The 23,619-nt window shown below is 32.0% G+C and overlaps 3 protein-coding genes across 6 annotated transcripts; 1 reads left to right on the forward strand and 2 right to left on the reverse strand.

Moving 5' to 3' along the window:
- Window positions 1-1,078: 1,078 nt before the first annotated feature.
- On the reverse strand, window positions 1,079-4,189 carry APEM9 (3-phosphoinositide-dependent protein kinase-1). The gene is made up of 6 exons (XM_068647457.2): window positions 4,040-4,189; window positions 3,820-3,963; window positions 3,662-3,739; window positions 2,961-3,243; window positions 2,033-2,388; window positions 1,079-1,565 (listed from the first exon to the last, which is right to left on the reverse strand). The coding sequence occupies exons 1-6, from the start codon at window positions 4,129-4,131 to the stop codon at window positions 1,436-1,438; spliced, it is 1,083 nt and encodes a 360-aa protein (XP_068503558.1). The 5' UTR covers window positions 4,132-4,189; the 3' UTR covers window positions 1,079-1,435.
- A 766-nt stretch (window positions 4,190-4,955) lies between these two features.
- On the forward strand, window positions 4,956-14,235 carry LOC137838203 (transducin family protein / WD-40 repeat family protein). Its single transcript, XM_068647458.2, has 18 exons — window positions 4,956-5,243; window positions 5,400-5,427; window positions 5,500-5,600; window positions 5,842-6,045; window positions 6,121-6,364; window positions 6,961-7,136; window positions 7,764-7,846; window positions 8,271-8,343; window positions 9,185-9,250; window positions 10,046-10,088; window positions 10,831-10,970; window positions 11,231-11,443; window positions 11,582-11,666; window positions 11,824-12,118; window positions 12,489-12,747; window positions 13,095-13,314; window positions 13,439-13,656; window positions 13,764-14,235. Exons 1-18 carry the CDS (start codon window positions 5,118-5,120, stop codon window positions 13,911-13,913), a joined length of 2,724 nt encoding a protein of 907 aa, XP_068503559.2. The 5' UTR covers window positions 4,956-5,117; the 3' UTR covers window positions 13,914-14,235.
- A 657-nt stretch (window positions 14,236-14,892) lies between these two features.
- LOC137838204 (cycloartenol synthase) lies at window positions 14,893-22,049 on the reverse strand. 4 transcript variants are annotated; one of them, XM_068647460.2, is made up of 17 exons: window positions 21,612-22,049; window positions 21,321-21,497; window positions 20,259-20,348; window positions 19,975-20,169; window positions 19,639-19,890; window positions 18,835-19,023; window positions 18,018-18,131; window positions 17,774-17,896; window positions 17,550-17,672; window positions 16,980-17,078; window positions 16,572-16,628; window positions 16,453-16,499; window positions 16,220-16,363; window positions 15,942-16,119; window positions 15,701-15,781; window positions 15,516-15,599; window positions 14,893-15,212 (listed from the first exon to the last, which is right to left on the reverse strand). In XM_068647460.2, exons 1-17 carry the CDS (start codon window positions 21,810-21,812, stop codon window positions 15,093-15,095), a joined length of 2,274 nt encoding a protein of 757 aa, XP_068503561.2. In that variant the 5' UTR covers window positions 21,813-22,049; the 3' UTR covers window positions 14,893-15,092. The 4 variants fall into 4 exon arrangements, with proteins under 4 accessions (XP_068503561.2, XP_090157343.1, XP_090157345.1 ...); XM_090301217.1 differs by having other exon boundaries at window positions 17,774-17,914; window positions 21,612-22,025; XM_090301219.1 differs by lacking the exons at window positions 20,259-20,348; window positions 21,321-21,497; window positions 21,612-22,049 and having other exon boundaries at window positions 19,639-19,905; window positions 19,975-20,084.
- Between the last annotated feature and the right edge of the window lie 1,570 nt (window positions 22,050-23,619).

Consider the following 23,619-nt stretch of genomic DNA (forward strand, 5'->3'; position numbering starts at 1 on the left):
TAATAATAATCATAATGATTATGTTTTTCATAATGATAATAATAATAATATCTTTCATTGTATTGTAGTAATAATGATGATGATGAAGGTAGAAGGAACAAGGTACAAGGTTGACCAAGTCCTTTATTTGTTTTGGTATCAGAAAATCACGGCCAGCCTTTGAATACATCACACCATCTTCTCCTTCTTCTGCTAACTATTCCCTGTTTTTTAGACCTCATTCCACTCTAACATTATGCCCTTCAATTAACTTATTTTACTCACTTTACTCCAATTCTCTTTTATTTCACACTAACACATCTTTCTCTCTTCCAACATATAACTGTTCTACCAACTAAACTAACTTACCTTTCAAACATTATATACCCTCATCCATCCCAATTTTATGTCAAGAAAAAAAAGATAAGAGTGTAACTTGTTTCTGGCATCGGTTATCCATGATAAATATAGATTAACAAGTAATGATACTATTTTTTTTTTCTATAGTATAACTACGAGTCTTCATTATTCTTTTTTTTTTTGCTCATATTCATATTCAAAAAACAATAATTTTAAGAGTTATATCCATATTCATTAGTTTAAATTCTCTCATATTCTTGTTCATTTCAAAACTATTTCTTAAACTTCACTTTTTGTTTTAATTTCTTCGATACATTGTATAAAATTAAAATTATATTTCCCTTTTTGAAAATATAAGTTATACAACCACTGAAACCTCAACAAATTCTAATTTTAAATTGTTTTTATATTTTGGTGTTGGCATGTAAGATCACTTGCACATCTATTTTAATTACACCAACTCACGTGTCAAATTATGGATTCTCTACTGGATTTTTTATGTTATTCTTTTTTTTTAAATAGATTAAAAAATTAATATATCAAAATAAGTATATTTGGAAAGTATAATAGAGGCCACAACCTAGCCAGAATTTAGAATTTAATGGTGAAGGCGTAACAGTGTGGTCTCCATCCAAATCAGGCCTTTCTGAAAAAATTTCACTAGTACATTGATTTGGTAAATTATCATTTTTTTACCGGGTTATGTAATTTTGTCCACTTTTCTACGGGTGGCAAAATATTGTGTTGAAATAATAACTTGTTGGCCACGGCAAAATGTACAAAGTTTTAGGACAAATCATGCCAACATTTCCTGACATCTAATGCAATTATACACAATACTTCACTTTTTTCTGACATAACATATAGCTACAGCATGATAAATGAAGAAAAGTTTGCACTAATAGAAGGTTAGGTGGCGTTACATTGTTACATATATTGAGGGACACTGGATGCTTATCCAACGGTGCAACTGATCAGCATAATGAAGCGCATATTCAAAACATTATTTGCCTGAATGAAACTTTGGTCGAGGATCAGTTATGTTATGACAAGCTTCTGAGTAAGGAAATGCTCGGGCAACAATTCCATCATGGCCTCACTGACCTTGACGTGTTGCAGCAGAAGGTGGTTGAACAGCTGCAAGAGGATTTACTTGGTACGAAAATGCAAGCTGCCACAAATCTACCAAAGCCCTCTTTATGGAGATAGCCTGTCTTCTTACAATCCTAAACAATGGATAGTCTCAGTCATTCAGAACCATGTAATCCCTCTGAAGCACAAAGAGCGAGCAAATCTATATTGCAGAATTTGATATAACCCTTATAAATCCATTCCACGGAGTTTGGTTACAGTAAAAAATACATATTATTAATTTAGCGTTCAGTATAATACACTCGCTTGTAAACCAAGGGTGCCTCAACTCCAGAATAAAAAATAAAATGCAGTTTCTTCACCATGAGACAGCAGAAAGTGAAATGGATTTTACTCATGATTATAACAGATTCCATAAGAACGTAGATACAATTTATTGGAAAATCTCAGCATTAGATGGTTAAACTAAAGATGATTAATATAAACCAAAGATGATTTTGATATGCAACGGTGATTGTATCCTCTAAGGTGAGAGGAGAGGATGCAAAAAACAGATACTAGATATACATTCTACTATGGAGCCATAAATTTAAGTGAGTACCTTTTTACAGTGGCTTGCTTCTTTCTGAAAACATAGTAGATGAACACTAGTAAACAGCCAAGCATGATCTTCCCACTAGTAATGACAAACTTAGTAGAGCCAATCTTCAAATGGATACCACGGAAGAAACAGAAACATGCTTCTATTCGTTCAGACAATTTTATAAGAGAATTCTTGGACCTATCCTTTTCATTATTTAGATGTTTGGTTTTGAAGGCTTGTGGTAATCCTTCAGACATATTTTGTTCTTTCAAAGAATAATCTTCATTGCTATTAGTAGGTGACCGAGGAAAAGGAATTTGTGACAGAATAGTACTTTCAGGAGAATGCATGGAACGTAACCTTCTCAGAAGTCCCTACAAAATATAATGTCATACAAATAGTTAGCAAATGAATGAGGAAATCACACTTCCTAAGAACAAACAAGCCAATACTTAGAAAAAGACTAGAAGAGTTTATTTATTCTAATTTACAGTAAAGGACCAAATAGAGTGGCTATGTTAGGAATAATTTTAGGGAGTATTATAAACCTCTGCAGGTTTAATATAGAAGGAGAAAAAAGGTCAACTGATAATTTTGATGTAGGAAACTAACTTAGTTAAATGAGTTTGGTTTTAGTTGTTGTATTGGCTATAAATAAGCCCTCTATTGATTTGGGAGGAGCTTTTGAGATAATTATTCTAAGTGGAGTTTTCCGGTGTGAAAAAGGGAGAGATCCTTTTGAGGGTATACTTGTATTGTGTACCTTTGGTTTTGTATGAGTCTAATACTTAAATCTATAAAGAGGACTCCTTACATATAAGCTATTTCAATTAATCAAAATTACACCATAACTTGGTTTCTCATTTCTAACTAAAATGCCTAAATACAAAACCATCAATCTTGCCTTATGACACATGAAAACTTGATCAGTGGAGAACATTCATACCTGTCGATTTTCCTCAGGCAATAAAGCATTCTCAACCCAGGAGATTGCAAGATCTACGTCTTTCCGAACTGTTGCAAGAAGTGTGACAGCATAGAGCTCGACAACTTCCAAATATTCATGAATTTCAAGAACAAAGCGTCTTTCTTCTTTACTTCCATCCTCTACATTCGTCTCTGTAATGACTGCACAATATCTTGCATCTTCAAGACTCCATCCATTAAGAAAATCCTCGACAAATTTTTGAACACCAAGTCCAGAACCTTGTGCAATTTGAAAACAAGCTCTGAACCAAAAGTAAAAAAAATAAAATAGACATGGTCATTCTCTAATACCTTTTCTGCAGACATATCGATATGGAAAACATAAAAACAGTATGACCCCCGTTGTCAAACACTACATAGAAAGAACAGAGATCCCGCAGAATCATACTCGGGACGAATAAGCTATCTCGGGTATTCAGGGATCAGGAATGAAATGTTCACATGAAGAATAAAATAAAAAATGACAATCATACATGACATATGGTGTGTTTGGAAACCTGTTCAATCAACAGTGAACTGAAGTATTACACTATGTAAGGCATGAATGGACAAGGTGAATATCATATTGACGTTGAACATGAGTTTAGCTGAAGGAAACTGTTACGGTAAGTGAAATTGTTATCAACGAGAGAAGATGTTAAAGAAAGCAAGCATACCCACCCAGTAAGAAGAACACGGGGAGGAATAGCTTTGACTGAAATGAAATGCACTGTAAGTTGATCGAGAATTTGTTGAGTCCTGCAGCAAAGCAAAGCAACGATGATTCAGTTTTAGAACGAAATGCGGAGAAGGATGGAAATGGGAGTGTAAGAAAAAACCTGGGAAGGTGGATAAATGCCTGGAGCAGCACCATGGCAGTTGATTCCAGCATATCCAGAGTTGCAAGGGATTCATGACGCAAACGTTCCAAAATAGAGGATGCTAACGATGCGGCTTCTTGGTACATAGAACAAACAAGGAAGCTGCATCGGAAAAAATACATCATCACACAGAATCTCGTTTTTCATAGTTCTACAATTGATTCACTCATTCCATTACCTCTCTGAAGCCTCAATTTCTTTCCATATCGCAGCACCGTCGGAGTCTGAGTCGGACTCCAACTCCGCCCCCGTCTCCGTCGTAATTTGCATCGGCTCCTCCTCACCTCAACTCACCAGTCCAAAACACAGAAAGGGGAAAATCAATAACACCTTTATATATATATATATATATATATTACTAGCACATATTTTATAAAATAATATTACTAGCATGAATGCAGAAATAATCTTATGAATTTAACTTTAATTATTAAATTTGTTTTTAGAATAAATTTGTATTAATCCTTTCTTCTGTTTGTTTGATTGTACTGTTTTTCTTTATTTTATTAAAATCAATTAAGAAATTAATTAATTCACTCTATTTATTCTCTGAAGATTTTAATTAGAAAATTCCTCACAATTTATGTACATTTTAAATAACATTTTGTCAAATGTTATTCTTCGTCAAGGATTATAACATTATTTCCAGCACAAAAAGTTATTTAACAATTTAGGTAAAACAATTTTATAGCAATGTTTTTGGTGTATTTATTAATTTTCAAAGTACTGAAAAAAGATATAACTGAATCCAATTATTCTTTACATTATGTAAGTAAATTTGCAAAATTCATAGTTAAATATATTATTAATTATATAATGTTGTAAAGCTATATTATAATAAAAAAATTAATTATATAAAATGAAAACTTCAAAATATTTATAATTATGTATAATTATCTGGTAATCAAGTATAAAACTGATTGTATGCAAAATAATTATGGTAAGAGCAGATACTTTAAAAGGCCTAATTCTGGTAATCATGAAATAAAAAAAATTACCAGATTCAAATGATAATTACACTTATACCCCCATAAGTTTAAATTAATAACTTTTTGCAAAAATTATTTATTTATTTTTAAATTAATTTAACAGGTGTATGAAACTGTGCGTGTTGGCCTTCATTTCAATCAGCCAATAACCTAAAACCCTAACGCCAAAACCCTCCCTCGTTACACAGAAGAAGCGAGGGCGGTGAGAAGAAGGAGAAGGAGAAGAAGAAGAAGAAGAAGAAGAAGACGAAGACGAAGAAGAAGAGAATGGGTATATTTGAACCTTACAGAGCAATTGGATGCATCACAACCAGCGTCCCATTCTCTGTTCAGAGACTCGGCACTGAAACTTTCGTTACTGTCAGCGTTGGAAAGGCTTTTCAGATTTTTAACGTAATTTATCAACCACTGCCATATGCACATCCTTTTTCTTCTTCTGCTTTCTCTGTTTTTTTTTTCGTATTCCAGATTCAACTGTGTTATTAACTTGATATTTTGTTTGTTTTACTTTTAATCAACTTCACCTTGGACGTGGAATTTTCTCTGCAGTGTGCGAAGCTCACTTTAGTTCTCGTTGGTAAGCATCTGGTTTTTTCTTGTTCTTCTTCATAATGTTGAGTTATCGTTTAATTTGTCATTTTCCGTGAAGGTCCTCAACTGCCGAAGAAGATTAGTGCACTTGCATCTTATCGCGACTACACTTTTGCTGCGTATGGAAACAACATTGCAGTTTTCAGGCGTGCACACCAGGTTCTCTACATAAAGTCCTGTTTAGACGAGCTTCTACATCAATTCTTTTCAATAAAAAAATAAGACAAATTAGAATTTGTAGAGTTCTCTCACGTACATCTTTAATTTTTTTTATTATTTTTGACATGGATTTATTTTTTCTCTCTTAGTATGACTTATGGAGAAGCTCCTCAATACTATGCAGTCCCTTTTATTTTTATTTTTAGCATTTGAGGATTCTTAACATTGGATGCTTTTCCAGGTTGCAACTTGGAGCAGCCATAATGCTAAGGTTAAGTTGCTCCTGTTGTTTGGAGAACATATCGTCAGTGTCGATGTGTGTGGCAACATGTTCTTGTGGGCATTTAAGGGAGTTGAAGATAACCTTGCTCCGTTTGGGCACATTGTGCTACAGGAGAAATTTAACCCCAGCTGTATAATGCATCCAGATACGTACCTGAATAAGGTAATCATCCCTCTCCCTTTGGAAGATTTGTAGAAAATTATATTGGTCCCTTTGTGATTATTTGCATATAAGCAGGTTCTTATTGGAAGTGAGCAAGGTCCTTTGCAACTTTGGAACATTAGCACAAAGAAAAAGATTTTTGAGTTTAACGGATGGAATTCACCCATATCTTGTTGTGTTTCATCCCCTGCCTTAGACGTTGTTGCAATTGGTTGTTCAGATGGAAGGATTCATGTTCACAACATTCGTTATGATGAAGAGTTGGTTTCATTTACACATTCTACTCGTGGTTCAGTGACTGCCTTATCTTTCAGTACTGGTAGGAGCAGGAAGCTGTTATTAATTCATTGCACTTGCTGTAGTGCTTTTATTGTAGATATCATGCTACTCATCAAATCATCTGTTTGGTTTCCATCTGTCCTGAGCAACATATAATTTCATCTTGTCCTTTTTATTATATGATTTTTGGAATTGAAAAGATTAATAACTTCAAGAATTTCTATTAACTCATCTAGTACTTTTTGTTACTACTTGATAATTTTCTGTAAAATTGAACGAAACACGTATTTACTTTATAACTGTTAATTCATGTATTTTTTAAGCGTCCTAGTAAACTTAATTGATAATTTACCATCCATTGTCTCAGAATGTGTTTGATCCCCCTTAAATTAAATATGCCCAGCTTGAGGTTCTAAGAAAGGTGTTGTTGTATTAATCAACGTAATTAATTGGCTTATGAATTATATTCAATGAGTGTCAGTATGTGTTCCACTTCTCTGCCGGGGAAACAATAATCTATTGTCTTCTTCCAATCAAAATATATTGAATTGAATAATGTCATTCTACAATCTTTCTGTATTATTTTGAGGTTTGTAGTTATTATTTTTAACAATTTATTTATTTTACTTGTTTCAGACGGGCAACCTCTTCTAGCTTCTGGAGGTTCATCTGGTGTTATAAGCATATGGAATCTGGAAAAGAAAAGACTCCAGTCAGTTATAAGAGAGGCTCATGATAGTGTGATCACATCACTACATTTTTTTGCTAATGAACCAGTGCTAATGAGTTCATCAGCAGACAACTCTATTAAAGTAAGAAGTATTCTGCAGATGCACCCATGCATACATGTGATTAAATTTTGACCTTATATTTGGGAGAATATTATTTTTTAATGTAACTTTAGATAGTTGTCTGTTGATTCTGTTCAAAGTTTATTATAGAAAAAAGAAAGGAAGTTGTTTGTGTATTTGTAAGATATTTGTGACATAGCACGTAAACTTGGATATTCACAATATAATACTAAGTACTAGCAACTTGACATTATCTTTCTTAATGATAATGGTTTTCTTTTTAATAGTAAACTTTTAATTTATAGTGACTAGAATCACCTAAGCTATATCAGTAATTTTTACTGATTGACCATGGTTATTGGTTTTCAGTATGATGAATTTAGACCGGACTTTGTTTAGGCTTTTGTGCTTTTCTTGTTATTATCATGATTGAAGCTTGTGTTCATATCATTGTCCATTTTGTTTCATATTTTATTTAACGAAACAATGTTTTTCTGTGCAATTTTTTGTTCTATAGATAAGTGAATTTGTTCTAGTTAAGCCCGAAGACAGTTTTTCAATTTTCATCTTGGTTTCTACTTTTAATTAATTTTACGTACCCATTTTTCCTTATGATCTAAGAAAATGTCTGTTTTATTATTTTCTCAGATGTGGATATTTGATACAAGTGATGGTGATCCTCGCCTTTTGCGCTTCCGAAGTGGGCATAGCGCTCCTCCTCTTTGTATAAAGTAATAATTCTTCTTCAGGTGTTAATTTATACAGGAAACGTTTAACTTTGTTTCATACTTAGAAAGTAATTATTATACACTTAGTTTTTGAAGGAATTGATTTTTAATTGTGCTTTGGAACAATATTGTTTACTAGACCTCTCCATGATGTTCAGCGTGTGGATTCTTATGTGGACAGCTATTTTGCTGAGAGAATAGAGTTACTTTCTATTGATAGCTCTTTTGGGATTTTTTTTTTCCTTTTCTGTGATTGGCTATTTTATTATTTTTGAAAGGAGGATTCATTATAATGTTAATCATATGAATTACATTAAGCTATTCTGCATTTTGTATATATTGTGAACTTGCTACATAATGATTGCGATTTTTCACAATTTAATTTGGGATGCATCCTTGTTACTTACACCTGCTAATTATATGGCAGGTTTTATGCCAATGGAAGACATATTCTTTCAGCTGGTCAGGATCGTGCTTTTCGCCTTTTCTCTGTAGTTCAGGTTGGTTATATTTCATTTATAAGATGTATTTGTTGGAAAATAATTTTTTGTTCTATCTATGACTCCCCCCCACCATATTAGTTGCTATTTGCTTTGGAAAAAAAAGTTTTCTTTCATTACTAATACTGTTGGTAAAAATAATATGCATAACACTGCCAATGTTGACAGGCAATTTCCTAACAGTTACTAGAGCTGTGAAAGTGGGTCACAACCCATGGATCAATCCGGTCCACCATGTTTTCGGGTCTGGTCGGATCACAGTTAAATCTTACAATAGGTCAAATTTTACACACCTATCTAACCCAAAAAGTAATCACAGTCTCGTGTTTAACTATGAACAGCCCCCTTGACTCAGTAGCACCCCTGTGAGTAGCAGTCTAGCCCAAACGAAATCTCTCTCAAACTCACTCCTCCTGTCCTCCCCGAACTTGCTCTCGCACTTAGACTCGCGCATCCTCTCTCACTTGAACCAAAAGAAAACCATGAACCATAGCAGTGTTGCTGCATGCAATCCCCTGCACAGTCACCATGCAATGCCCAATTCGACAGCTCTACTAATAATATGCATTAAAATACTAGTATTCCCTCTAGTTTCTCCTTGTCTGATTTGCTAGTTCTGATGAAGCCAGTGCCACTGTGCATTCAGATATCATTAAATGTATACTTGTATTTTAATTCTTCAGCTTTTAACTTTTCTAAGCTGTTTCTCATATACATTTATTTTTCCCGCCCATTGTAATGCCTATACTTCATGGCTTAATCTTTTTTGCCTCTTTACTGTGCATTATCTATTCAATTCCTAGTATTTACAACATTGATGTATTTATTAAAATTTTGACAGGATCAACAAAGCAGGGAGCTTTCTCAAAGGCATGTGTCTAAACGTGCTAAGAAACTGAAATTGAAGGTATGACTGGGGGTTCTCATCCTGGCCTATTGTTGCTTAACTGTGCATAAGTACTTTTGGGACTGATTACAGCAGATTTTACTGTGGTTTATGTTAGTTTGGGGAGTTCTGGTTGCCTAAATTCTCTTGTGGTTTATGTTTCGTGTTTTTCTTTCCTTTGTTTTCTGTGAGTTTTGGATTTCCTATTTCCCTCTAGTTAAAATATGTTTAAGCTTTCTACCTGCTGACTCTAATTTTTCAACAAACTTGTAAGAGAAGAGTAAACATTGGAATTTTTAAATGTTTCAAACTTAAGATTCAAATGCACATGATTTTGAGAACTTGTTTATGCTAAGTGCAGTAAATCATGGTTCCTGTATGCCATGTTGAAACTTGAATATCAGCAAAATTAAGATTGTAGTTATTTTTATTCTTTAATACCTAGTTATTAAATCATTTATATGTTTTATCCCAATCAACTTTGTAAATGTATATAGGTGGTAATACCTCAGTTGAGCTTAAGGTAAATGTCAACATGGGTAGGGAGAGGGGAGTAAGAAGTGTATGGTACTCTGATTCTTCTATTTTTTATTTTTCTTTTGTTTGTGAACAATTCATATGTTATTGGAAGTCGTGGCAGTTGGTAACCCAACTTTATTCAATTTAATGATTATGGTGCATTTAATTATATTTGTGTTTTAATTACTGAATAACTGCTTCTTGTGTGAACACTAAATTTGCAACTTGTGTTTTACACACTTTATTTCAAATTATTTACTTATCCTCTTTTATTTTGTGTGTATGTTTGTTGCTCAGGAGGAAGAAATAAAATTGAAGCCTGTGATTGCATTTGATTGTGGTAAGTTCTTTCTGGCATTTTTTTCATTCAGGTGTAATTATTCTGAAGGCCAAACCTTATAAATAAATGGCTAATGGAACTTCATCTATTGGCTTGACGTTTATATGAATTGATTCTTTTCATTTACTAAAAGTGCAGCTGAACTGATAAAATGATTCAGGGTTATGTGGTCATAGGCTTACAAAAAAGTTTGTGGTAATGATTATGTGTGTTGTTTTCTGGTCAGTTTGATTAAGATTTAGTAATTGTCACAATTTGGAATTAAGATTATGTGTGTTGTCTTCTAGTCAGTTTGATTAAGATTTAGCAATTGTCACAATTTGGAATTAAAACTGTTGTTTTCTTCTTTTTCAATAAAAGAACAAATTTATTGAGATAGAGAGCAGAAAGTTACTCTGAATTTGGAGGATAAAGGATCCTCCGTAAGAAAAGCAGGTTACAAATAAATAATAAAGAAAAAGAGAAAACATTGATGGAATGGGATAATGCTGCGAATTCTCTCTGCATGTCTGTGCTTAAGGAAACCATCATAGAAGATCTTGTGTTGTACAACCAAATAGACCCTAATCGCCAAATATAGTCCCTAATTTCTTGTTTTTGTGAAAGACAAGTCACTAAATCTTGTGATTAAATTGACACATATACACATGTAGTTTATCTACTGTTGCAGTTCCAGATTTTTTTTTTCAATGAATTTACTCTACTGTCAGAAGCATCACTTCTTTTCTTGTGTAAACTTCAGCTGAAATTAGAGAACGTGATTGGTGCAATGTGATTACATGTCATATGGATACTGCCAAGGCATATGTTTGGAGGCTTCAAAATTTTGTTCTTGGTGAGCATATATTGAATCCATGTCCTGAAAATCCAACACCTGTAAAGGTTAGGAATTCCACTTTATTCAATATTTTCTGTTTCTTGGAAATCTTTGCTTTCAAAGAAGTATGTGCAATTTATTATGCTTATTTTTTAGTACATGTTTTGTTGCTTTGAATTCTTTTTTCTAATAACAAACTGATTAGATGTGTGGCATAATAATGTTACAAAGTGTGTGGCGTTCTCTTAGGCTAGGGTGTCAATATTTAAAAGTCTGTTGACAAATGGGTCGATTCTAGCTGACTACTGTTTTCATATGGTAACAGTCTTGTGCTATCAGTGCCTGTGGCAATTTTGCCTTTCTAGGGACAGAAGGTGGTTGGATTGAGAGGTTTAACCTTCAATCTGGAATTCGCAGAGGTTCTTACATTGACATGTCAGAATCAAGAAGTTGTGCTCATGATGGTGAAGTAGTTGGAGTTGCGTGTGACTCAACAAATACGCTCCTGATTAGTGCAGGATACCAAGGAGATATAAAGGTTTGTGTTTGCTGTTTGAAGATACTCTAACTTCCAACTTCCACTTGTTAAAGTTCATAGAAAGAAATCATAATCACTTTGGTTAGCGTAAGCGTAGCTACATTATACTGGAAATTCTCATAATATATATAATTGCAGGTTTGGGATTTCAAAGAACGTCATCTTAAATCCAGATGGGAGATTGGTTGTTCAGTTGCTAAGATTGTTTATCATCGTTATAACGGTAAATAGAATTTTTTTTATTACTTTTCTTATTCCATTTTCCATGTTTGTTTCTTTCCTAATTCTTATGTCTGGTTAAAAATTTAATGTAAATGTATGGGGAAAGAAATTCCTACTGTATAGGCTCATGAAGTGATTAGAGTTTTATTGATTTTTAGGTCTCCTGGCTACAGTAGCAGATGATTTAACAATTCGATTGTTTGATGTTGTGGCACTTAGACTTGTGCGTAAATTCGAAGGTCACACAGATCGAATAACAGATTTGTGCTTCAGTGAGGATGGGAAGTGGCTTCTGTCGTCTAGTATGGATGGAAGTCTTAGAATTTGGGATGTAATATTAGCAAGACAGATAGATGCAATACATGTTGATGTACCTATCACAGCATTATCTCTGTCCTCAAACATGGATATATTAGCAACTACCCATGTTGATCAAAATGGGGTATACTTGTGGTGAGTTTCCAAATTTATTTTCTTGGTTCATGGAACATAATTTTGGTGAAAACATTTTCTACTTTTGCAAATGTTTATTGCATCTTATTGATATTCTTTTCTGGGCTTGGGTTTGTAATTAAATTATAAGACGAGAATACTGATTTTCTCTGAAGTGAATATCATTTTCTAGAATTGCTAGATATGTATGATTATCTGAAGTAACATTCTCCGTATAAGACATTTACTATCATATTTCTTTAGAATAACAAAAAGACTGATTTTGTTATGATTCTGAAAGGTGCAAACAATACTGAATGGGAAAGTTGTTACTCTGCTATTTAATGACATTGAATAAGAAACCCGTTTTGATAGTGAGAAATTTTATCAGGGTAAACCAGGCAATGTTCTCTAGTACTTCAAACGTTGATTCGTATGCAAGTGGAAAAGAGGTTGTTAGTGTCAAATTGCCATCTATCTCCTCTGTAGAACGTTCTCAAGATGAGCATTCTGAAGAGCTAGTGAATGCATCTCAACCTAAAGATGATCTGGATTTCCCAACTCAAGATAAGCAAATACCCGAATTGGTTACACTTTCATTGCTGCCTAAGAGCCAGTGGCAGAACTTGATCAACTTAGACATTATAAAGGTCTTCATTTCTCAGCAGTATTGCTTCTCATGATATGAGCTTTTTGAAACCTTGGTTTGAGAAAATGTTCTCTATTTTTACTTTTAGTTACAAAAAATGTCATTGTTTTCACTTGGTTTCCTATTTTCAAAAGTTTATATATGAATCATGGAAAACAATTTAAAAATATGTAACAAATTGACAAAAATGGTGACATTTTTTGTAATTAGAAGTAAAGAAATGAAAACAACTTTTCCAAATCAAACATCCCCTTATTTCCTTGAATTTCATTTATATTTTCTGTCATGGTTATAATAAATGACATGTATTTTGTCCTGCTTGTTGAATTACAAACTACTAAATTCCAGGTTCGCAATAAGCCTATTGAGCCTCCAAAAAAACCTGAAAAGGCTCCATTCTTCTTGCCTTCTGTTCCATCCCTCTCTGGGGAAATATTGTTCGAGTCTGAGAAGTTGTCATTAAAGGAGAATGATGGAACAGAGGGTGGGAAACAAATGAAGACAATATCAGATATGCCACAATCACGTTTTCTGTATCTTCTTCAATGCTCAAAAGAGACGGACGACTGTAAGACCTTGGCTATTTTATTTTTATGTGCATGACATGTACATTGTGGTCGATTAATTATAATTTATTTTCTCTGAATATCTGTAATGGAAGCATTTCTAAGATTTAACATTTCACATTGTAGACGCAGCGTTCACTGATTATATTAAAGGATTATCTCCGTCAACTCTGGATATGGAGCTTCGAATGTTTCAGATCATTATTGATGATGATGATCAACAAGAAGCAGAGAAGAGTTCTGAGTTGGTATCTATTGAATGGCTTCTGGATTATTTTATTCATGAGCTTTCCCGCAGAAATAATTTCGAGTTTCTACAAGCTGTCATCAGATTATCTTTAAAGGTTAGGGACTTCACTCATTGTCGGTCAGTTAGTGTTTATTGATCTCAAATGAATGTGATTTTATTTTTTGCTGATTGTATGTTTACAATGTTTCTTCATCTTGTCAGATTCATGGTGAGACAATTCGGCAGCAGTCTTGCTTACAAGAAAAGGCAAGAAAACTTCTTGATATTCAATGCATGGTATGGCAAAGGGTAGATAAATTATTTCAAAGTTCGAGATGTGTGGTCGCCTTTCTTAGTAATTCCCAAATTTAGGTGACAAAATTTCAACTTGCAATGCCAACCCTCTAGTGATAGTTAAGCCACTGTGTGTGGACATGCATTTGAGCCATCTTTTTAGTTCGATTTATAGAAAAGTGAGGGCAGAAAATTTGTTAAAAGCTGGTGGATGAGGTTTCTTATCATCGTTGTCAAGTTTTGACGGTGATCATAACAAGATATTCTTGTATCGGGATAAACTAGTATCGTACATCATACTAAAGCAATTTTGTAACTTACATTTTGTATCAGCCGAATTACGATTTAAATGTTCCATTAGTGCTCTATTTAATTGAAAATTTGCATCAAATTATGCTTCCCCTTTTGCCTCTTTTTGCAGTTTTATAACTAATACTAATGAAATGATTTCATCCAAGAATGCATGGAAACCCATGCAACAAAAGAATGAAATGAAAATCAAATATTTTAAGTGCATTAAGAATGTATGCTACTTAAAAACTTTCTAAGAAAAGAATATAAAATTAAAATCATTAAAATCTTAATATACTTAATTTTACAAAAAACAATTAATTTCTTTTATTTTAAATGTGTAAAATTTAAAAGAGATGAGACTTGAAAGAGTTAAAAGATATATATATATATATATATTATTTTTATTTATTATTAATGTTTTCATTCTAATGATGTAATTAGAGGCACGAACCATTTATTATTAATAGCTGATAAAAATACAATTTATTATTAATAGTTGAAATGGTACTTAACTACCTTGTTCTAAAATATGTTGGAAACATTAATAATATTATAGAATGAATGTTTTTTTGTAGAGGAAATTTTATTTAGAATATTATTTTAAAGTATTCTAGAAAAAATATTTTAAAGCAACGAATTTTATTCTTTATACGAAAGATTTTTACTTTCTATTCTATTCTATGATTTTTACTTCCTTCTATCTCCTTAGCAGTGTTTCATGGAAAGGAAAATGTGTATCAAATGAGAAAATGTGAAAATGGAATGCCAAGAACATGAAACTATTCATATCCCATGATGGTGTTACTCTTAATCCTTTGATGGGACAAAGCAATTTACATTTTCTATCCGTGACTTATTTGACAGAAATTTTGCAACAATTACACACTTTGGTTTGCCAACAAACAAGGTAGAAAAGTATTGAAATGATATACAGAAGCATAAAATAAAACTCTCCACCCTTGGTTACTTTTTTGGACAAGACAATATGCGACTTCGATATTCTCCAAGGGCCCATATTGGAAATATGTTTCTATACGCAGAGTAACTGATAGTACAATTCTTATTGAACACTCCCATGATTTCCTACAAAACATCATGTTATGTATTTCATAAATACACTTACACATATTTGATGAAAATGCCTTCTCAAAATAAACTATTTTAGTCTTTTTGATGGTCGTTAATATTTCTTCAGTAATATATATGGTTTCATTGTTTCTCAAATAATTGAATTCATAACATTGCAAAGTTGAATTCACAGTTAATTCCTTCTCTCATTTAATGTGTTTAGTATGAACTAATAAATCTAAAATGAGTTTTGCATAAAGTTATAAGATTAGCAGAAATTTTCATTCATAATTTTATACTACAGTGATAGTTAGTTACCTGTTGAGGAAACTCCCCATTTTCCATTTGTGAATTGATCAAAACCTTGGCTGCACGATGCAATGGGATTGGATCTCTTTGACCCTACAATGAAATAAACAGACTTTATAGAAGTTTGTTCTCTGAATTCACCTCATGATTGATTCTATAAAAGAATATGTTCTGCTCATTGAACTTTGTTATACCTGTTCTGCTTCAATAAGCGCCAACATAGCCCATGCAGTGTTCACTGCATGAGACTTGTTTCCTTTCAGATTCGTGTAAACCTGTTTTAGTTGTACTTTTAGTTAGTGTAATTGTCTTTGACAGAAAAGTAGAACATGCAAAATCAAAGAAGAGTATCTATATTGAGAAAAGCACAAGATTACAAAAAACAATTCTGAGTTCATTATTTAAACAATGAGACAGAGAATGTATACAAGTTACCATTTTCTGACATGCAACATAGCTCTCTCCCCACCCACCAGAAAGTTGTTGATTGGAAAGCAAAAATTCACATCCTCTTCTAATGCTGTCATCATCTTGGTACCTTTTACCTGCAGCTACAAGTCCCTTTATTCCAAACCATGTTCCATAGGTATAACAGATTCCCCATGATCCATACCTAGTTAATTCATCATAAGCATTTTGCATTTCAAATATCATATGAATTTATTTCTAACGACATTTCAAAAGAAATGAGTTTGAGGACAAATAGAGCAAACCATGAACCATCAGCTAATTGTACACTTTCAATGTAGCTTGCTGCCTTAGCAATACAAGTTTCTATTTCCTTCCTTCTATAAGTTGGATATCGTTGTGTGAACAAGGCAAGACCTTGAATTGCTGATGATGTGCATTCTACACACCTATATCAAAATTATGAACTCATTTATTTGACACAATTCTGAGAAATCATATTTCAACTAAAAATTATAAGGAACCATGTTAAACATACTGATAATCGATCATGATATCTTCAAATGTTTCAGCTGGATTCATTTTCTGTGACAAAAATCAGGAGTGTTAAAAAATTGTATCTATACCTTTTCATTTAAGAGAAAGTAATAGTTTTACCTCCAACCATGCATAAGATCTGGTGAGCTCATAGGATGCAAATCCTCCATTTCTATTCTGTAATATTATGAGTAAGAAAATTGTCTTGTGTTTGTAAAGTGCTAGTTAAATTACTTTAATGACTACAAATGAACATTTTAAAGTTGGACATAAACAATTAACAAAATATTTGGAAAGACTAAAAGATTAAGAACATATTTTATCTGACATTCCAAAATCTCATCCCACTAACTCACTACCATTCTGAAGTTCCCTTATCCTATAAATTTTTCACTAAATCTAAGTCAAGAAAGAGAAAGAATGAAAAAAGAAATGTGTGGGTTCTTTGTTGCAAGTTTGCATAACTATTCTTCCATGATTTTTAGTGCATCAGATACTATATATATATTGGCTATGATTAATATGTACCTGTAGGGATAGTATTAAATTAACAGCGTCGTATAGTTGTTCTATTTCCACTGCTTTTCCCACTGTCTCATGTGGCAAATTTGATAACAGAATTGCTGCCTGAGAAAAAGATACATACAAACATGTTAAACAAACCACTTAAGAAACTAATAGATTGATGAAATATAATTGAAAAGAATTATGAAGTAGATCCATATTATTATGGAGTGGACTTTAAATTTAATTCAACTTTATAAATCTGACTTATGAAGTGAGGTTTGCACCCACTTATATATTATGAAATGTTCTAATCTCTAATCAATATGAGATCTCCGATACACTCTCACACGTCGAGAGTGACAACTCGTGCATCAGACCAGACAATATATTATGGGTGGTCGGATAACAGTTCGATAAAAAATTCTAACATCATCTAATTAATTTTATGTCAAAATATATACAGATCATTGTGGCTATGTTTCAAAGGAAAAATTACTCACGAATCTAAGAACTTTCACTTCCTACTTTATCTTTTCAAAGTTATAGCACTAATGTTTAAGAATTTCAAATGGCAAATCCATTGATTATCACCTTCAAGCCTTCTGCAGTGCAATCTATGGAAGGCCAGCCATTGTCTGTAGTGGAGAAAGGCCATCCACCTTTAGAAATGTGGCGATACCAATAACTTGGATTACCAGAGCTGTTTGCTGTAATCTTCACACCCAAGATCAAGTGTAATTAATTATTATGGTCAATGTATATTTCACACTTAGTTTACTTACAACAACATTTAATCAATGTACTACTATATATACCTGTGAGCCTTTTATGAAATTATTTGCTTTCTTAAGCATTGAACCATATTCATCTTCAAGATTGGTAGCTAAGATTGCTTGAACAGACAAAGCAACATCCCAAAATTGAGAACCATTATATCCCTGACATTCATGAGCTACCTTCATTAGAATTGTCAATCACTGTACTAAAACAAAAGTTTAAGTTATTAATTTAAATGCATTTGTGAAGTTGTGCAGAAAGAATAATATAAGCATGTAGAACCTGCATTTTCATTCCATCCTCAGCCACCCAGAGATAATCTTTGATTCTTGAAATGTGACACTTAAATGCTTCAGAATTGGGGTTCTCCACCCAACAGCAAACCATGTTTAATACCTGTTTCATAAGGCTACCCTCTTTGGTTATCTTTATTCAAATTACTAAGAAAATTAACATATGTTATATATCAAGTTTACATCTTTAAAATATTCATATCAATGGTTTAATAATGTTCTTTAAAACTCCCCACTAAATTAATGTTCAAATCAACACAGGGAAAGAAATTCATTATGTAAAGAAGAAAGACAAAGTAAGTGTCTTTTTTTCTAAAGAAAATTATTCTTCACCTGTTTATGTCTTTAGATAAGAGTGATAAAATAGTCAAATTATTTTATAAAATTAATTTCTCTAATATTGATAAAAAAAATTAACATTCAAATACATTTTAAATTAAATTCTTAAGATATCTTACACCATTTAAATAATTTATTGTTTATATTAATTTTATAAAATAAATAATTTTTGTTCTATTTTTTAACGAGCTAAATCCACTCCTAAACGAAACGAGTGAAGATTAAGGGTGAATCCAGCTTAGTGTATTTATGGTGAATTGATGGCAACTAAAATATGACCTATTGTATCGTCCTTAATTATCTTTAGAGAATTAGATGTTTTATATTGTGTTAAAATAATTTTGATATTCATATGTGGGACTGCATTTTATCATTATTAAGTATTAGTTGAATTTATAATTTTATATAGAATTAATAAGATGAGCAATGATAAAGAAGATGATGAAAAAAGTAAGATGGTTAATAACCTTATTAATGGGTCCAATACAAACATAATTTGTGGTTTGATCTTCATAGTGTATGTGTTGCATTACACAATGGAGTGCTTTCTTCCTTAGCTTGGAGTATGGCCAATGCATAAGAAGAGGTTCCCCTACATTCTCAACAAAACTCCATAAAATATTTTGAATCATTGGACACCGATGGTACATATCTTCCTGCCATAATTCCAACAACAAAACATATCATAATCTTAATTAAGTATTGAAATGGTTTACACACAATAACATAACACAATACAATTTTTTTTTATCAACAATAAAAGATAGAACAAATGTGGTCCAATTAAGTAGTGATCAAACTTTCATAAACCCTAACTGTCTATCCTGACAAAACTAGCTAAAAGTAACCTAAATTTCAAAGACTTATCATGTCGCTCTATCAACAACTTTTAACTGAATACATACATATCAGATGTTCAGGACCCTAATCAGAGAATGGGAACTATACACTTTGACACTAATAAGAGACAACACAACACAATACAAATAGAATAAATGTGACCTAATTAAAAAAATGTGACCCAGTTAAGAGATGATCTAACCCTCATAGAGAATAAAAGAGATATAGAACTAAAAAATAACCCTAATGGTCTACTCTGCCAAAACTTACTAAAAACAACTTAAATTTCAAATATCAACTCTAATGTGGTATCAACAACTTTTTAATTGAATACATCCACTTTTAATTAAGACATCCATAAAGTTCAAGAAAACATTAAGAGAATAACTAAGTATACCTTGACACCAATCATAAATAACACAAGAGAATACCTTGGCACATAAATTCTTAGCCTGATCCCAGTCAAGAATGTGATAGGGAAGGGTGTAGAGCTCTTTTCTGAGGGATAAAATAAGTGGGTTCATTGGTCCAACAAATCTTCTTCCGTACAAGTACGACATTGGTAGATACACTAATCGAGTGTGACACCACATTCTTCCTGGGTGGAAAGGAACAGAGTACGGAAGCAGCCAAATCTCCGGTGGAACTGCCTTCATGCCACTCCATTCGTAGACACCAAGCACCTATCATTTTCATCACTGTGCTTACATTTTTATGGGTGAAGAATGAATAAAATGGTTATGAAAAAGCAGTGCATGGAGAGTTACTGAGAGCCAGAGTTTGCCCCATGAAGGAATATGAGTGACTCCACCACGATCAATAATCCATGCCCTTGCTTTCTTCATGCTGCCTTCTCCACCATCCACCTCTTCTCCAAGCAATCTCAGGGTCACATAGTTCAGAGCTGTCGAAAACATTATGCTGTGCCCTTCTATATGCAACCCCCACCCTCCATCTTCGTTCTATACGCATACCAACACAAAAACTCATCCATCTTATATATAAATATCATCACATTGATTAATGTTGATCATATAATATAAATATATGCCTGGTGATTCAGCAGATACCGCCGCATCTCGCTTTGATGCTCCCTCCTCAACACTGCATTAAGGGTCCCAGTCACCCACAATCCAATTACCTACATGCACATATAGTTAAAGTGTTGGATCATGTAAGAGATTATGAGATTTTGTAATATATAAATGATTCCAACCTCATTTCATAAACCAGTTCTATGAAGTTGTTGGAGATCACACATCGATTCGAGATTATAGCATTTTATAATATTTAAAATGGATGTAAATCTCACCTCACAAACCGGTTTTATTAGGTTAGTTAGACTTAAAATTTAATTCTTAATATGATATAAGAACTATTTTGAACTTGTGATTGTTCGTTAGACAAGTCATTCACTATTGGGCTATTATCGGATCACCCATAATGTATTGTCTCACGCACGAACTGTCACTCTCGGCGTGAGAGAGTGTGTTGGAGATCTCACACTGATTAGAAATTAGAGCATTTCATAGTGTATAAGTGGGTGCAAACCTCACTTTATAACTATGTAACACAGACACTCAAACGGATACTGATACGACACGGACACGAAAATACTTACATATAATATCTAAAATGTAGGACACGGGACACGGAGATATATATTATATAATTATGAATTATATAAATTGACAATTTGTTGGAGCATAAACATGTTTTTCATAGCTGGTTAAAAATGATTTGTTTCTTATTTTTATAATCATAATAAAAATTTATATAATAAATTTGAGTTTTTAGAAAATTAATGGATTTCTCTTTTTTTTAAATTGTGTTAGATCCATGATAAAATTGTTAGAAATCTAACAAATACTTTTTAAATTAGACACTTCACCGATACGTATCTTACAAGTGTCATACGAGTGTCGGTGTTCGATACATGTATCCAACACGGACACATAATTTAAAATAAGTGTTTGAATCTCATAACCTTACAAGTTAGATGATGAATTAAACTTAAAGTATACGAATAAACTGATTTTATGAACTTGAATTAAGGTTAATATATTAATATTAAAGAAGAGACATTTGCATCAAAACTTAATGTTATACCTACCAATCCAGGTAAAAGAAACAAAGGGCCGCCATAGTCAGATGGCCAGAAACCATCCTCAGCTTGCAGGGTTGAGACACTTCTCAAGGCTTTCCTCAGTCTTCTTCCCACAACTTCCTCATTCATATCTTCCTCCCTTTCTACTTTTTTCTTCTCTGTCACTCCCTTTTCCCTTTCAAACTGACAAACACACACACGTGTACATGCATGTAAATCAAACACAGAAACCCAGCTACCTAGGAACATCACCATACACTACTATATATATATATATATATATATATATGCATGCACCTGGAGTCTCATCAAGAGATCAGAACTGTGTTTATATCTGAAACGGTTCTTGCTAAATTCTTGGCGAACTCGTTCCACTTCAGCTCGCTCTTCTTCGCTTCCAAGTTGTGGATCGAACTCCCAGAACTGTCTTCCCATGTGGTTGTTCATGCTTCTCACTGTCTCCTCCTCCTTCTTCTCTGACACCTTCAGCTTCCACATCTTACTCTCTTTCTCTCTCTGTGTATTCACTCTCTTCTCTTTTTAAACATCTCCACTCTTTTAATTAATTCATCTCAGAGGACAATAATTCTGATATTTATGTATAATAGTAATGAGAAATAATATGAACAACATTCAAAACAAAGGGAAAAACAAAACTGTCTCTCTCTGCACTGTTTTTTGTTTGTACCAAGTCTCCATTTTGAACAGCCCAATCATTTCAATTTTCACATGTATGGGACATATATCAATCTTAATTTATTTATTTATATTAGATTGCAAAGGCATATCACATTATGAAGGATTTTATTGATTTTTTTAATCTCAATCATTCGTATATAAATAATCACATGCTCTAACATAATCATTCATATATAAATAATCACATGCTCTAATAACATAAACAAAGACTCTCATTTTATATATTACATTTTATTCTTAAATAACAAAAATGTACAAGGAAGAGATGTGTATAATAAGTTGATTTAATTTAAAAAATCATTTTATTGGTATGATAGATTTTTTTTTAATTTTTTTTTAAAAATTCTTTATGAATAGATATAATCTATTTATGTAATGTTTTTGTTAACATGAGTTTTGTTACTTGAGATGTCAGCACTGAAATGTTAAGTTGTATAATAAAATCAAACACGAAAGCTTTATAAAAAAAATAATAAAAATGTGTTTTTTTTAAACGGAGGTTGAATGCACATTAAATAGTTATTAAAAACATTTAGAAGTATTTATATCACTCTTTATATTATGACGGTTAAGATTTATTTGCATACTATAAAATAGCTTGAATTTATTTGAGAATGTATCTCAAACCAATCAAACAAAAAGAAAATATAATATATAGAAAGAAGTTCTATATAAACAAGAGGTCAATTCAATCTTCAAATTACTATAACCATCCATATGATATTTGTTACTGTTTTAAAACTATTTAAAATTAGGTTTATTTTATTGAATGAAAAAATAACTTATCAATTTGGATTCGATACGATATGGATACATGTAGCATCAGTATGTTTGCAAGAGATTAATTGAATAGAATAATTTGAGTAAACTGCTAAAAATAATAAAAATATTAATTATTATTATCTTGGCAAAAAAATATTATTAAAATTTAAAATTAGACCATTATAGTTAAAGGATAATTGACTTATGTAATTTCAAATATTTTAAAATTGTAAAAAATTAAAATGAATTTATTTAATTTAATTTTTATCATAAGTTTATAAAAGAAAATCCAATTTCAATAGTAATACTTCCTGTTTCAAAATTTCTTTGAATGTTTTAAATTAATCTGTACAAAGATTCACAATTATTTCTTTTAGTGTACTATATATGACTAATATGAGTACTAAATTTTATTTTAAAATAAAAAGATAAACCTTTTTGTTTTAGTAATCTCTTTTTTGTAAGAAATTGTAATATTTTCACGTGTAATTGTTTGAAAATTTCAGAATTTTTAATTCTTTTTTATTTTCCTTCTACTTTAGATTTCAACTCATGAACTTTTATTCAAGAGAAAAGTTTATTCCTATTGTGTCATTTTATAATTACTATTTTTATTTCCCTTCTATAATAGTAACTTTTATCTTCTTTTAATTGCTTACATAAATTAAATTAATTGAGTGCAATTTGATTGGCAGGAATAGTTGTTTTATTATTCATTTATTCTCATGTTAGTTATTGTGCACACATAGCATTATATTTGGAAAGTGATTAATTGAGTATAATTTATACATTAATTAAAGTTGAGAATTAAAAAATAGGAACTAAAATAAATCATTATATTATG

The sequence above is a fragment of the Phaseolus vulgaris genome, chromosome 4 (assembly GCF_051622355.1).
Source record: "Phaseolus vulgaris cultivar YP4 chromosome 4, ASM5162235v1, whole genome shotgun sequence".
NCBI lineage: Eukaryota > Viridiplantae > Streptophyta > Magnoliopsida > Fabales > Fabaceae > Phaseolus > Phaseolus vulgaris.